At 46.2% G+C, this 16,507-nt stretch overlaps 1 protein-coding gene across 3 annotated transcripts in view; it reads left to right on the forward strand.

Annotated features, from left to right (window-relative positions):
- The window catches only part of LOC146009803 (uncharacterized), a 131,673-nt gene extending 122,487 nt beyond the window's left edge, over positions 1–9,186 (forward strand). For 2 of the 3 annotated variants that reach the window (XM_083150277.1, XM_083150278.1), the window contains exon 7: positions 6,498–9,169. In XM_083150277.1, coding sequence (XP_083006403.1) covers positions 6,498–8,218 — 1,721 coding nt within the window. In that variant the 3' untranslated portion in view covers positions 8,219–9,169. Of the gene's footprint in view, positions 1–6,497 lie in introns of all 3 variants that reach the window. The other variant, XM_083150279.1, reaches the window with a different exon arrangement.
- Positions 9,187–16,507: the final 7,321 nt, after the last annotated feature.

The following is a 16,507-nucleotide window of genomic DNA, read 5'->3' on the forward strand; positions in this document are numbered from 1 at the left end:
TAATTGATAAGAAAGGTGTTTAAGCACAGGTGATGGTAATCCATAAATTAAGAAGAAAGTCCAGAAACAGAGCAATGTGTCCCTCCTGGAGAGGGTCATGTTGGGTATGCACCTCCCTCCCTCCCCCCCCCCCCTTCACGGCATCCCCACGATTAAATGGCACATGCAAAACACTGACATGGCTATGGTCGACAATGAAAAAGGTTGACAAGATTTATTTTTCACTTTTTCAATGTTCTCATATTCATTCTCATGTGTCGACATGGACACCAATGAAGTGCCACACTTATGTCAACATTTACATGTGTTGACCTTTCTGTGTTGATTTTTTCTTGTGGCGATTCGCGGCACCCCCCGCAACCCCCCTCCCGTGATTTGCAGCACACGCCCTGCAATTCGCGGCACCCCCAGTGACTCCCGCGATTCGCGGCCCCACCCCGTGACACCCCCCCCCTCCTGCAATTCGCGGCACCCCGCGACGCCCCCTCCCACGATTCGCGCCGGGCCCCCCTCCCACGGTTCACGTGCCCCCCACGACCCCCCCACCGCGATCCACCCCTGACCCCCCCTCCTGTCATTGCGGCAACCCCCCGCGACCCACCCTCCCGTGATTCACTGCAACCCCCCGCGCCCCCCCATCCCACGATTCGCGGCACCCACCCACGACCCCTCCTCCCGTGATTCGCGGACACCCCTCACCTCCCCCCCCCGCGCGTGATTCACGGCAACCCCAGGATTAAATGGCACATGCAAAACACTGGCACGGCTATGTTCGACAATGAAAAAGGTTGACATGAGTTTTTGAAGATTTATTTTTCTTTTTTTGAATGTTTTCATATTCATTCTCATGTGTCGACATGGACACCGATGAAGTGCCACACTTATGTCAACATTTACATGTGTTGAACTTTCTGTGTTGATTTTTTCTTGTAGCAATTTTTTTCCAGTGACAACTATGAACTATGTGCACGTCAACCTACACATCATCAATCAATTCTTTGTATAATATATAACACCTGTTCTGTTTTACTGTAGGTGTTTTAAGTCAGACCTTTTACTGCTACTATTACTGTTTATGTAAATGCATTCTGAATGACAGCAACATCCTACCATCCTTCTACAAGAATATATAACCAACTAGGTGATTCATCGCGCCCCGTGCCCCCCCCTCCCGCAATTCACGGACCCCCCCGCGCACCCCCCCTCCCGCGATTCGCAAACCCCCCTCGCGCAATTCACACCCCCTCCCACGCTTTGCGGATCCCCGCCCTCTCCCGCGATTCGCCGACACCTGCGCCCCCTCCCTCCCTTGATTCACGGCACCCCCCGCTCCCCCTCCCGCAATTCACGGCACCCCTAAGCCCCTCTTTAGTCCCCCGTATACTCACACACCCCTATCACTACCCAGCTTCCTGCTCTCCTGAACCGTAACTTCCACCACTGGGGAGTCGCTGATGCTGTTTTGCCCACATGCCCCTATCATGCCTCATAGCCCAGCCTCCTGCTCTCATGCACCCGAACTCCCACCCAGTAGGAGGAGACACTGACTAAGGGCCACCATCCTGTACTCTGTACTGCCACGCTGGACCCTCACCCACTGGCAGAAGCTGCACAGTATCTCCCACCCTCCTCTTTAGTCCCCCTTATGCCCACACACCCCTATCACTACCCAGCCTCCTGTTTTCCTGTGTCGTGACCTCTGCCAGTGGGGAGCCGCTGACTCAGAAATACCCTACTATACTATTGCACACACACACACCTAAACAACATGCACACACAGCCCCCCCCCCCACACCCACAAATGTCACTGTACCCTCCACACTATCAGTGTACATCTTACTCTGTAACCGCTTTTTAATTAAACAAAACAATACACACCCCCTTCCACATCATATGCTCTCTATGTAACACATTTCACCTATAACTCAAGTTGCAATACAGGCATCTGTCATACAATTCTAACCATCTTTCTCATATACAAATGTTCACAAATGAAGGGGGCGCAGCCCCTTACGACGGTGTGAAGAGCGCCCGTAGGGCGCGATGAATCACCTAGTTTAATACAATTGCCCAATGGGCACACCATTTGAATAACAATGTCAAATATTTCAATAAAACAACAAAGTGTGATTTCTTTCCGATGTTAAAGATCAGCACTTAAGCGCACAAGGCCCAACGCGTTCCGTCATTATCATGACTTCATCGGGGGCGATAACAAATTGGGAACACTGTAAATTGTAATATGCCTGTGGTAAATTATATGTTCATAGAGTAATTAAAAAAGCAATTTGAAAAGTGGGGGATATAACGCTGGTGACGAAATAGGAATGGAGGCGGTGGAGACACTATCAAGGACTAATGTCCAGGTGGAAGCCATAATGTTTAGATCTTACATAGAAATAGATACAAATAGTACGTTTGACACCTACACTTAGTTGTCAGAAATGTGACTGATCGAAAACGAAAAGGGTCCAAATCTGAAGTTCCCAGAATGGTCCGTGGAAATCCTAAAGTAAGTTTGTTTAAAATAATCCTATAATCCAAATATTATTCTACAATATAGATTTACTAGAACATATACATTGAAATCTGCAAGTGACCTACACTTAACAATTCATTAAGTGGAAACAAAAAAAAACGAATAATCTGATACTTACTGACTTCTTGGTGAGAGCAATGTTCACTGTGGGGATCCAGGACCCAGCATGTTACCATTCCCTAATAGTAAAACTGTGCCACGGCATGATGGGACATGAGGGCCGCAGGTTGGACATGCCTGTTCTAGATGATGGGAACCTGAACACTTCGCTCTTTATAAAGCCAATAGATAGAAATGTTACTGTCCCGTCCGTTGTTCAAGGTTTACCGTATTCCCACAGATGTTACGGATGTTCAGAGTTTGTAGGGACCTCTTGGTACAGGTGGACAAGATGGTCCAAAAGTTCATAGAAAGGGGGGATATGACTATAACCAGTTGATACAGACAAGGAAACATATGCGTGGAAAAAGAGAAAGAAGGGGGTGTATGATTGGATGCACAGCTTTTATTAAGCAAAAAAAATTAGGTATTGTGTAGTTTCACGGCGCCACCGCGCGCACAGTCTGTCTCAGAAACTTGGCAGCTTGCCAGATTCTGTGTTTAACTGTGCGCGTGCCGCTCTAGCTGTTCTCAGCACAGCGCGTGGCTGCTTTCCATATGTAAGCTACGTTATCAGCATAGCGCTGGGCAGCAGCAGCGCGCTGCCCAGGTACTGACAGGTCACTGTGGTACTTGTAGTTCCACAGTGAAATAGGCAGTCCTGCACACCGCTGACAACGGGGGCATGTAAACTGGACACCCCAGCACACCGCTATCAAAGGGGGTGTCCCCCATGTAGACGCTAAAATTTAGGCGCTAAAGCGTCTGAATGCAGACTCCCTGCAAGCCGCTAAGAAGGGGGCATCTAAGGGGTACACCATTAAACCTGTTCACAATGACCCTAGTCGACGCAACAGCTGTCGACCTTGTAAATTCCACTATCCTCGCGGGGCTCGCTGCGCTCGCCACGGTTCGGGTTGGCGTGGATAGTGGAATTTACAAGGTCGACAGCTGTTGCGTCGACTAGTGTCATTGTGAACAGGTTTAATGGTGTACCCCTAGACCCAACTAAATTTAGATGTACCCTTTCTTAGCGGTTTGCAGGGAGTCTAGATTCAGACGATTTAACGTCTAAATTTAGATGTCCCCGATAGCGCGTGCCGGGGTGTCTAGTTTAGAAGCCCCGTACGTTAGCAGTGTGCCGGGGTGTCCAGTTTACATGCCCCCGTTGTCAGCGGTGTGCAGGACTGTCTTTCACTGTGGAACTACAAGTACCACAGTGACCTGTCAGCTGCTGCCCAGCGCTATGCTGATAACGTAGATTACATATGTAAAGCAGCCACACGCTGCGCTGAGAACAGCTAGAGCGGCACGCGCACAATTAAACAGAGTCTGGCAAGCTGCAAAGTTTCTGAGACAGACTGTGCGCGCGGTGGCGCCGTAAAACTACACAAGTACCAAAAATTATTATTTTATTCACTAACATAATAATGTCCCTTTTTTTTTGTCTTTTATTTAATGAAACTTGGGGACAGAAAAACATATTTAGACACTGTGAAATGAAAGGTTAAAATCACATACAATTATGACACAGACTACACGTAATGTGCTGAAGTACAGAAAAAAGTACAAATAGTATTAAAATGCAGAGATATTGTTCTGTCGCAGTAGATGTGACTTATACCCCTTTTACACCGCCGCAAAAATCTGGGTCTTCGGCGGGTCAGACCTGGGTCAGCGGCAGTGTAAATGGGACACGCTGTGTCCCTTTACACAGGACTTCTACCTAGGTCCTGACCTGGGTGGAGGGCGGTGTAAATGGGTACGCCGGGTCATCCGGCATCCATTCACCTCCCGGACAGGGGCTGGGGGGGGGTGCACGGGGGCTGGGGGTAGCCCAGCAGATTACCTTAGTGCTGGGCTTGCCCCCAGCGCAGCGGTACATGTCCCGGCGCTTGGAGATGACATAATCTCCAAGCGCCGGCTGCTGGCGGTGTAAATTGAGCAAACGCCATGTCGCACTCGGCTTGAAGCAGAGATCAAAAATCCAGGTGCGATCCTTCGTTTTTTGGTGTAAAAGGGGTATACGTATTTATGTGGGATAAGCACTGGTATATCTATTTAAACATTTGTTGCTATATTACTCTTCTAGATATTGTCTCTGTTTTTGGCACAGAGCCCAGGCTTATCTCATCACATGTTGTTACAATTGTATCTCTCAAATTAATGTAACTGAAACTTTGAAACAATGTATATATTGCTTAATGGATGTGTGATTGTGAGGACTAAGATATCTTTATTCGGTACTTGTTTCCTAGCACGGCCACACCAATTAGCATCGGGATGGTCGTGTCGGAAAAATCGCGTCGGTCGCATGCGATGCGACCGATGCGATCCGATTTTTACATTGGATCCAATGTAAAATGGTCCCTGGGACCCGATTTTACATAGGATTCAATGTAAAATAGCCCCCAGACCCCAATTTCAGCACCCCTGATGGTTGAAATGGCCCCTCATTGGTAACGCCACCCCACGATTGACGCTAACCCGAAGCGTGGCGAGCGGTGGCGGTGCGCGTCCTCCGACCTTTTCATACCCCTACTATCCACGTCGGCGTGGAGTTGAGAAGTGGCGAGTGGACGCGGATACCTGTGAAGCCTGCGAGGGGACGCGGATACCTGTGAAGGTATCCACGTCCCCTCGCGGGGCTCGCCACGCTTCGGGCTCGGTGGCTCGCTGCGCTCGCCACACTATTCTATTCTCAACTCCACGCCGACGTGGATAGTAGGGGTATGAAAAGGTCGGAGGACGCGCACCGCCGCCCCTCGCGGGCTCGCTGCGCTCGCCACGCTTCGGGTTGGCGTCAATAGTGGGGTGGCGTTTACAATGTGGGGGCATGACGGGGCCATATACAATGAGAAATGGCCCATATTGGCCCCTTTCCCATTGATTACTATGTGAAGATGGACTTAATCAAGTCCATCTTATCTTGTGCCATTATAATGGCACAAGACCGACACGACCGACGCGATTTCAATGTTAAAAATATTTTAACATTGAAGCCTATGGAGAAATCGGGTCCATCGCGTCGGTCGCGTCGTGTGCCATGTTAAGGCACACGACGCGATGGACCCGATGGACGCGATTTCTCCATAGGCTTCAATGTTAAAATATTTTTAACATTGAAGCCTATGGAGAATCGGGTCCATCGCGTCGGTCGCGTCGTGTGCCTTATTAAAGGCACACGACCGACGCGATGGACCCGATTTTCCATTTGCCGGTAAAATGGACCTGATTTGAAAGAAAATCGGGTCCATCGTGGGCATCGTGTGCCTTAAAGTTAAGGCACACGACCAAGAAGATTGTGGCCGTGCTAGGAAACAAGTACCCTTTATTCAAATCACGGGCTTATTACATCTGTAATTGTACATTTTAGCATAATTTCACTTCAACTTAACTTTTCCACACTTTATAGATTTTGGTAATCACCTCACAAAATTTGTTAACTGTGTTTTCTTATTACTGCCAATTTACAGTGAGTTAATTCCTCAATTGGAGTGTCAGTGTTTTATGTAGCATCAGCTATCACCGTGTTTGTGCTATTGCTCCACTGTCTCTCTACAGGGGTTTCTGCCTGGATCAACCGTAAACTCATCTGTATCCCTAAACACATCTACTGCATTATCATATTATCTGTATTACATTATGACATTACCCTAGTTCTGCCAGTTCGACACGTGTTTCGCCTATTCAAAAAGGCTTTTTCAAGCTTTTTTTGGCTTTCGACTGTATATTAATAATAGTTATATTATCTCCAGCAGGGGGAGACACAAGCAGGGACTGATGGGAATTGCTGTATACTCTCTGTAGTGCGGAGTTATGTGTGTACACTGTATAATAATAGTTATATTATCTCCAGCAGGGGGAGACACAAGCAGAGATGCCCTGGAGGGAGATCGCATCTTGGCTGCAGATACTAAACTAGAAGATGACATCACACAGGACTCTCCAGGAGACATCCCCATTACTCTATATATACACCCAGTACCTGACAGCGCTGATATACCATCTGATCCCTCTAACTGTGACTCCCGTTCTTCTAATACACAGCCTGCAGCTCATACATGTGATACACAGTGTCCCTGCTGTGAGGGTGGGAAATGTGTAATATCTAACCTACATGTGGTTACACATCAGAGACATTACATAGATGAGAGGCCGTATCAATGCTCTGAATGCGGGAAATGTTTTACACAGAAATCATATCTTGTTACACATCAGAGACGTCACACAGGTGCGAGACCGTATCAATGCTCTGTGTGTGGGAAATGTTTTACAGAGAAATCAAATCTTGTTACACATCAGAGAAATCACACAGGTGAGAGGCCATTTCCATGTTCTGAGTGTGGGAAATCTTTTAAATGCAAGTCATATCTTTATATACATCAGAGAAGTCACACAGGTGCTAGGCCATTTCACTGCTCTGATTGTGGGAAATGTTTTAAACGCAAATCACATCTTTATTCACATCAGAGAAGTCACACAGGTGCGAGGCCATTTCCATGCTCTGAATGTGGAAAATGTTTTAGTTGCAAATCAGAACTTGTTATACATCAGAGACGTCATACAGGTGAGAAACCATTTCCATGCTCTGAGTGCGGGAAATGTTTTACACGGAAATCAGACCTTGTTAGACATCAGATAAGTCACACAGGTGAGAAACCATTTTCATGCTCTGAGTGTGGGAAATGTTTTGCACACAAATCGGAATTTGTTAGACATCAGCGAATTCATACAAGGGAGAGGCTATTTCCATGCTCTGAGTGTGAGCAATATTTTACATACAAATCAGAACTTGTTACACATCAGAGAAGTCACACAGATGAGAGTCGAATTCTGTGCTCTGAGTGTGGAAAATGTTTTACAAACAAATCAAAACTTCTTAGTCATCAGAGAATTCATACAGGTGAGAGGCCATTTCCATGCTCCGAATGCGAGAAATCATTTACACACAAATCAGGACTTGTTAGTCATCAGAGAATTCATACAGGTGAGAGACCATTTCCCTGCTCTGAATGCGAGAAATGTTTTAAACGCAAATCCGATCTTGATAAGCATCAGACAATTCATACAGGTGAGAAACCATTTCCATGCTCTGAGTGTGAGAAATGTTTTAGACACACATCAGAACTTGTTATACATCAGAGAATACACACAGGTGAAAAACCATTTCCATGCTCTGAGTGCGAGAAATGTTTTACACGGAAATCAGACCTTGTTAAACATCAAAGAAGTCACACAGTTGAGGAACCATTTTCATGCTCGGATTGTGGGAAATGTTTTACATACAAACCAGAGCTTGTTAGACATCAGAGAATTCACGCAGGTGAGAGGCCATTTCCATGCTCTGAGTGTGGCAAATGTTTTACATTCAAACGAGACCTTGTTAGACATCAGAGAATTCACACAGGTGAGAGGCCATTTCTATGCTCTGAGTGTGGGAAATGTTTTACGCAGAAATCACAAATGAGTAGACATCACAAAAGTCACACAAGTGAGAGGCCATTTCTGTGCTCTGAGTGCGGGAAATGTTTTAAACACAAATTAAATCTGGTTAGACATCAGATAAGTCACAGGTGAGAGGATATTTCCATTTTCTCATTGTGGGAAATGTTTTACATGTAATTCAGAACTTGTTAGAGCTCTGGGAAGTCACACAGGTAACATAGTTGCTGAGGTTGAACACAAACATTAGTCCATCAAGTCCAACCTGTATTTGATCTCCTGCAGTGCACAGCTTATATTTATAAATTAGTATTGGCCAAGGGACAGATTTGTCTTTCAAAAAATATATATCATATATATGATTTCTAGAAAGTGATTTCTGGTGACGCTCAAATATATTTGATTACATTTTTAGTATAGTAAATATGACATGTGACAAAAATTCCCCAAACCATCTAGCACATAGCGATGGAATAGGTGAGGGGGACAGTAAGACTGGGACAGTACTGCAGACATAAACATTCTTTCCATTATAGAGGACATCAATAAAACCTGTCCAACACACACCCAATACAATAAAGGGAAGAAAAAACTATATAAAACAGATCATAAATAACCAGGGGAAACCTAGGTACAAAATAATGAATGACAAGCAGACATTACACAGGGGTAGAGGTAAGGGAGGGGGGGGGAGAGCTAGTCGGTAATATTCCTAGTAGAAATAGGTTTTATGTTGTGTAGGTAATAGTAGAGGAAGAGTCGGGGAGCACAAGAGTTCCCACTACGATATAGGGGAGGGGGGGTAATAGAGGTGGAGACAATTGCGTAAAACTCTCCTGAGAACCCATCAGGTCCTGGGGCTTTGAGCGATTTAATAGCTAATTGAACTTCCATGGGAGTTATTGAGGTGCAAATTGCTGTAATATAATCCTGTGGTATCTGGGGTAAGGTGTAACGATCCCCAATTAATTGTAAAATCTCTTCTAAATGTTGTTTGGTATTTCTCGTATTTATGTCTGTAATGATGATTGTTATTCTACTTGTCACTGCATTGCTACAATTTGACATTTCTGTACCTACTTGGATACTACTTGCCAATTCATTTGTACCATATTTCAATTTTCTTTTGATCTCAATAAAAACATATATTTAAAAAAAATGTTGTTTGTTAAGGGAGTACGACAATTTATATTGAGGAGCAGGGGAGGATTTGGAAAGCATCAGTGAGATGATGCTGAGCCGAGGGGTATGTGGCAGTATAGGACTTCATAGTTTGGGCTTCAGAAGAGATTATTGAACCTCTGATAACAGACAGAAGAGTTGGGGATCATCAGAGGCATGTCGAACCTCCACTGCCTCTATCTTGCTGGGAAGCGAGTGTACCCCATACCAGGGCATGGTCTGACAAACTCATGGGTTCTATGTCTGTGGCAGTAACCCTAGGAAATAGGGATTCTGAGAATAATAGGGAATCCGTTCTGGAGAGAGTGTTATGGGCAGCAGACAAGCAAGTATATTCCCTGTCTGTGGGGTAACGCGACCTCCAGACATCCAATAAATGCAATTGGGTACTAAACCAAGTCAGACCATGCCGAGTACGGGAGGAGCGAGAGGGGGCTGGAACATTCCATACATTTGGAGGTAATCCTATTGAAATCTCTAGCTGCCCGCCGTCTGCACCCACGTCACCGGACAATGTGCATGGGAAAGCCCATGAATCACTGGGCATTCCCATATACAGATTGCCCAGGCCACGCCCCACACCCCTGCGCCCAGACCTCTGTCGGCTCTTGCACACAGCAGCTGCACATGCACTTAAAACCCTATGCCCAAACAATTGGACCCCTGTGCGTCCACGCGGGCGACCGCTTGAACTATAATACCCCGCCTAAACGCGTCTCTTGTAGAAATGCAAAATCAAAAAAGTAGTAAATGGGGACTAGCACCGACTATATATTTTATAAGTAATTCATCAATTACCAACATCAGTTTGTAATATTTGGACCTATCATGTCCTCAACAATGTCCTTGTTGGCGGTGCTCCCCAGAGTCCTAGAGTACAACTACAAATCAACATGTGTTTCCCTTCTCTTTGCCACAAATGTAAACCGTTGTTCTGTTTTAATCTCCTTTTGTTTAATGAAATTTAGCAAATTTCCTCTTACTGTGTGTAGGACTTCAGGATGAAAACCACCAACACTGGGAAATCCTACCTCCCGTTCATTGATATACACAACTGTGTATATACTGTACTTACTCTCCATAATGTACCCAGCTGATCATTTGGGCTTGTCGCCCACCTGATCCCGTACTGCTGTTAAGGAAATGAAGTAATTTCCAGCATATTGCCCTGTTTAATATCATTTTGATGCTTAGGGCAATATAAAAGAAATGCTTGTTTGTGACTAGAAAGCTGATAACAAAGAACTTGTACACTGCATTCGCTGAGTCATCACACAGTTACTGAAGGACTGGCTGACTTGGACCCCACCACTCGCGTGAGATGTTACAGATGGTACCCGATAAGAAGAACTGTCTACGTGCACAAGTCTCTGATTGGTTCATGGCACGGGTGAAGTGGGGTTCTGCAATGTGCAAAATAAAGTCATTGTTAAATAATGTGAGTGCGGTGGCGGCAGCGGCAGCATCACTGAGTGAGCTCATGACAAATTACGTGTAAGTGAATGCTGAATGTCACTTTATTGTAATGTGGTTTCTGCCACTATAAAACGTTGAATTTGGAAGCAGCTGTTCACGTTGTTTTTCTTCTTCAACACTGCGTCAGCCTCTTTTCGGGACCTTTTGTTTCCCATGGCTGTATTTTGTCTTAAATTCAGTTGTCTCTGGGTACTTATGGTCTCTAAGTAGCACAGCCCCCCTGCAGCAAGGTCGCTGTCTCCTGTCAGTGGAACTGGTGAGGACTAATATGTCTCCCCAAAAACTCTTCCTCCATACCTGTCTAACACTCCCGGGCCCCACCAGCGTAATCTTAGCCAAACAATGCCTCTGTGCGGCGTATCATTAGCTATATAATAGCGGAGGTGCTCAACAGTTGTACCGACCAAATCGCCCCAGCGCAGAGAAACTAAAGGTGCCCATACACGTTACAATTATTGCATACAATATTGTATACAATATCGCATCTCATCCGATCTCGGTTTTGCGATGACATCAGATGAGATGAGATCTAGTACAAAAAGTATGTGCAGCACATACTTTTTGTACTAGATCTCATCTCATCTGATGTTATCGCAAAACCGAGATCGGATGAGATGCGATATTGTATACAATATTGTATACAATAATTGTAACGTGTATGGGCACCTTTAGGGTGAGATTTAATAGGATGAGAGAAGCAGAAAGTGAGAGAATTGGTGAGAAATCTCCATTTTTTTAAAGGGGCAATCATTTACACTGCAAAACCAGTTTGAGTATGAAGTGTAAATGATTGCCGCTTTAAAAAAACTGGAGATTTCTTACCAAATCTCTCCCTTTCTGAATCTCTCATCCTATTAAATCTCACCCTACTTCTCTCTGTACTCTGCAATCTGACTGATAAGAACTATGTGGATCAACATATTCCAGCTATAGATCGTCACTCACCCGGCGTATTATCATACACCCTAGGAATCAATGCCTCTCTGAGGCGAATCTTTGATTTTGGGACCCCATCCACCATGCGTGGACTTCCACAACCATTGCCTCTCTGCACGAATCTCTGGTTGGCTGAAACCGATGCCTTTCAGTTGAGCTTCGGTCAATGTCTCTCTGAGGCGAATCTTTGATTTTGGGACCCCATCCACCATGCGTGGACTTCCACAACCAGTGCCCCTCTGCACGAATCTCTGGTTGGCTGAAACCGATGCCTTTCAGTTGAGCTTCGGTCAATGTCTCTCTGAGGCGAATCTTTGACCGGCACTCACATAATGCAATCAATCAACAGAACACCTTTCCAAGAATGGTAGTTTAGTTACTGAGCGCCATACCAATATAAATTCCCTTAATTACATTTATAATTGAAAACCAATGTGTTTGAATTGCTTGAACAGGTACAACATTTTATAAATTGTGATTGTATTAATTTCAAATATACTGTCAATGAGTAATCAGCACTAAAACATACTAGCTTCCAACATTGACACTATAGAGGTAAATGGACTTAATCGTTCATGAGTATTAGGGTTACATGTGTCACAATCGCTGCGTGTGAGAGGTTTCTGCGCATGTATGCATGAGATGCACGTGCTCAAACACGCATGTGCGTATGAGACATGATGTGTTCACACAGATGCACGTGCTCACGTAGATGTGCACCAGTACGTACCCCACGTCACACCTATCGACACGTCCGCACGACAGCACCACGTGTACAGCAGAAGTTACAGCCCACGTAGACCCTCGTGCGTCACACACGTAATTCTGTAGTGTAACCACGCAGCCACACGTGCGGATGTGACACAATGGGAATATGTGACCACGATCTCACGTGTAATGGCGCTGTCACATGTCCGCTCAATCACTCCCACATGTTTACTTGCACAGGTAATTTGTCAAGCACACAGTGTGTAAGTCGGTGGCGCTGTTGCGTCTGAAACCTTTCTGCGTCTGTGTGCTCGAGCTCAATGCCACGTGGCAGAAGCTCAGACCCACAGCGTACAATACTACAACTTGTAACAATACAATCACACTTATGTCTCGGTAACCATTATACACTTTAACAGAGATTTGTGTCATTTTTCTTTTTATCAGGATTTTATCTGAGCCAGGGACGGATCCAGGAAAAAATGACAGGGGGGCAGCACAATTAATAAAGGGGGCAGGTTTCCAGAAAAGAGTGTATGGCCTAATAAAACATAGTTGTGGCCTCTAAAGGAAATCCTGTACGCAGTGGGGAAAGTAGAAATGATTTGTGCCAGGCAGTATTAGTGCGCTCCAAAGGGGTGCGCCAAAAGTGGGTGTGGTTAAGTCACGATGGGGCGTGGTCATATAAAACAGTGGCTACATGACAATAGGGGAATGGCTCCATTATGCCGCAAACCATAATGCTCATTACACCACACACATCTTTATGCCCATTACACATTATACCACACACCATTACGCCTATTACCCATTATGCCACTCCGTAATGCCCATTACACATCCTAGTCCTCAAGGTTGCAGACATACAAGTCACATGAATGACTGCAGGGAGGGAGCTCTGCACTACAAATACAATTTGCAGCTGAGCTCTCCCCCTAAGATAGCAGTCATCATCCTCATCCATACTGACCTCCTCACTAGTCACATCCTCATCCACACTGACCTCCTCACTAGTCATCATTCTCATCCATACTGACCACCTCACTAGTCACATCCTCATCCACACTGACCTCATCACTAGTCACATCCTCATCCATACTGACCTCCTCACTAGTCACCATCCTCATCCACACTGACCTCCTCACTAGTCACCTCCTCATCCACACTGACCTCCTCACTAGTCACCATCCTCATCCACACTGACCTCCTCACTAGTCACCTCCTCATCCACACTGACCTCCTCACTAGTCATCATCCTCATCCACACTGACCTCCTCACTTGTCACCATCCTCATCCATACTGACCTCCTCACTAGTCACATCCTCATCCACACTGACCTCCTCAATAGTCACATCCTCATCCACACTGACCTCCTCACTAGTCACATCCTCATCCATACTGACCACCTCACTAGTCATCATCCTCATCCATACTGACCTCCTCACTAGTCACATCCTCATCCATACTGACCACCTCACTAGTCACATCCTCATCCAAACTGACCTCCTCACTAGTCACATCCTCATCCATACTGACCTCCTCACTAGTCACATCCTCATCCACACTGACCTCCTCACTAGTCACATCCTCATCCACACTGACCTCCTCACTAGTCACCATCCTCATCCATACTGACCTCCTCACTAGTCATCATCCTCATCCACACTGACCTCCTCACTTGTCACCATCCTCATCCATACTGACCTCCTCACTAGTCACATCCTCATCCACACTGACCTCCTCAATAGTCACATCCTCATCCACACTGACCTCCTCACTAGTCACATCCTCATCCATACTGACCACCTCACTAGTCATCATCCTCATCCATACTGACCTCCTCACTAGTCACATCCTCATCCATACTGACCACCTCACTAGTCACATCCTCATCCAAACTGACCTCCTCACTAGTCACATCCTCATCCATACTGACCTCCTCACTAGTCACATCCTCATCCACACTGACCTCCTCAATAGTCACATCCTCATCCATACTGACCTCCTCACTAGTCACATCCTCATCCATACTGACCACCTCACTAGTCATCATCCTCATCCATACTGACCTCCTCACTAGTCACATCCTCATCCATACTGACCACCTCACTAGTCACATCCTCATCCAAACTGACCTCCTCACTTGTCACCATCCTCATCCATACTGACCTCCTCACTAGTCACATCCTCATCCACACTGACCTCCTCACTAGTCATCATTCTCATCCACACTGACCTCCTCACTAGTCATCATTCTCATCCATACTGACCTCCTCACTAGTCACATCCTCATCCACACTGACCTCCTCACTAGTCACCATCCTCATCCACACTGACCTCCTCACTAGTCATCATCCTCATTCATACTGACCTCCTCACTAGTCATCATTCTCATCCATACTGACCTCCTCACTAGTCACCATCCTCATCCACACTGACCTCCTCACTAGTCACATCCTCATCCACACTGACCTCCTCACTAGTCATCATTCTCATCCACACTGACCTCCTCACTAGTCATCATCCTCATCCATACTGACCTCCTCACTAGTCACATCCTCATCCATACTGACCTCCTCACTAGTCACATCCTCATCCACACTGACCTCCTCACTAGTCATCATCCTCATCCACACTGACCTCCTCACTAGTCATCCTCCTCATCCATACTGACCTCCTCACTAGTCACATCCTCATCCACACTGACCTCCTCACTAGTCATCATTCTCATCCACACTGACCTCCTCACTAGTCATCATTCTCATCCATACTGACCTCCTCACTAGTCACATCCTCATCCACACTGACCTCCTCACTAGTCATCATTCTCATCCACACTGACCTCCTCACTAGTCATCATTCTCATCCATACTGACCTCCTCACTAGTCACATCCTCATCCACACTGACCTCCTCACTAGTCATCCTCCTCATCCATACTGACCTCCTCACTAGTCACATCCTCATCCACACTGACCTCCTCACTAGTCATCATTCTCATCCACACTGACCTCCTCACTAGTCATCCTCCTCATCCATACTGACCTCCTCACTAGTCACATCCTCATCCACACTGACCTCCTCACTAGTCATCATCCTCATCCACACTGACCTCCTCACTAGTCATCCTCCTCATCCATACTGATCTCCTCACTAGTCACATCCTCATCCACACTGACCTCCTCGCAAGTCATCATCCTCATCCATACTGACCTCCTCACTAGTCATCCTCCTCATCCATACTGACCTCCTCACTAGTCACATCCTCATCCACACTGACCTCCTCACTAGTCATCATCCTCATCCACACTGACCTCCTCACTAGTCATCCTCCTCATCCATACTGACCTCCTCACTAGTCACATCCTCATCCACACTGACCTCCTCACTAGTCATCATTCTCATCCACACTGACCTCCTCACTAGTCATCATTCTCATCCATACTGACCTCCTCACTAGTCACATCCTCATCCACACTGACCTCCTCACTAGTCATCATTCTCATCCACACTGACCTCCTCACTAGTCATCATTCTCATCCATACTGACCTCCTCACTAGTCACATCCTCATCCACACTGACCTCCTCACTAGTCATCCTCCTCATCCATACTGACCTCCTCACTAGTCACATCCTCATCCACACTGACCTCCTCACTAGTCATCATTCTCATCCACACTGACCTCCTCACTAGTCATCCTCCTCATCCATACTGACCTCCTCACTAGTCACATCCTCATCCACACTGACCTCCTCACTAGTCATCATCCTCATCCACACTGACCTCCTCACTAGTCATCCTACTCATCCATACTGACCTCCTCACTAGTCACATCCTCATCCACACTGACCTCCTCGCTAGTCATCATTCTCATCCATACTGACCTCCTCGCTAGTCACATCCTTATCCACACTGACCTCCTCGCAAGTCATCATCCTCATCCATACTGACCTCCTCACTAGTCACATCCTCATCCACACTGACCTCCTCACTAGTCACATCCTCATCCATACTGACCTCCTCACTAGTCACATCCTCAACCATACTGACCTCCTCACTAGTCATCCTCCTCATCCATACTGACCTCCTCACTAGTCACATCCTCATCCATACTGACCTC

The sequence above is a fragment of the Crinia signifera genome, chromosome 6, assembly GCF_055691185.1.
Source record: "Crinia signifera chromosome 6, ASM5569118v1, whole genome shotgun sequence".
NCBI classification, from domain to species: domain Eukaryota; kingdom Metazoa; phylum Chordata; class Amphibia; order Anura; family Myobatrachidae; genus Crinia; species Crinia signifera.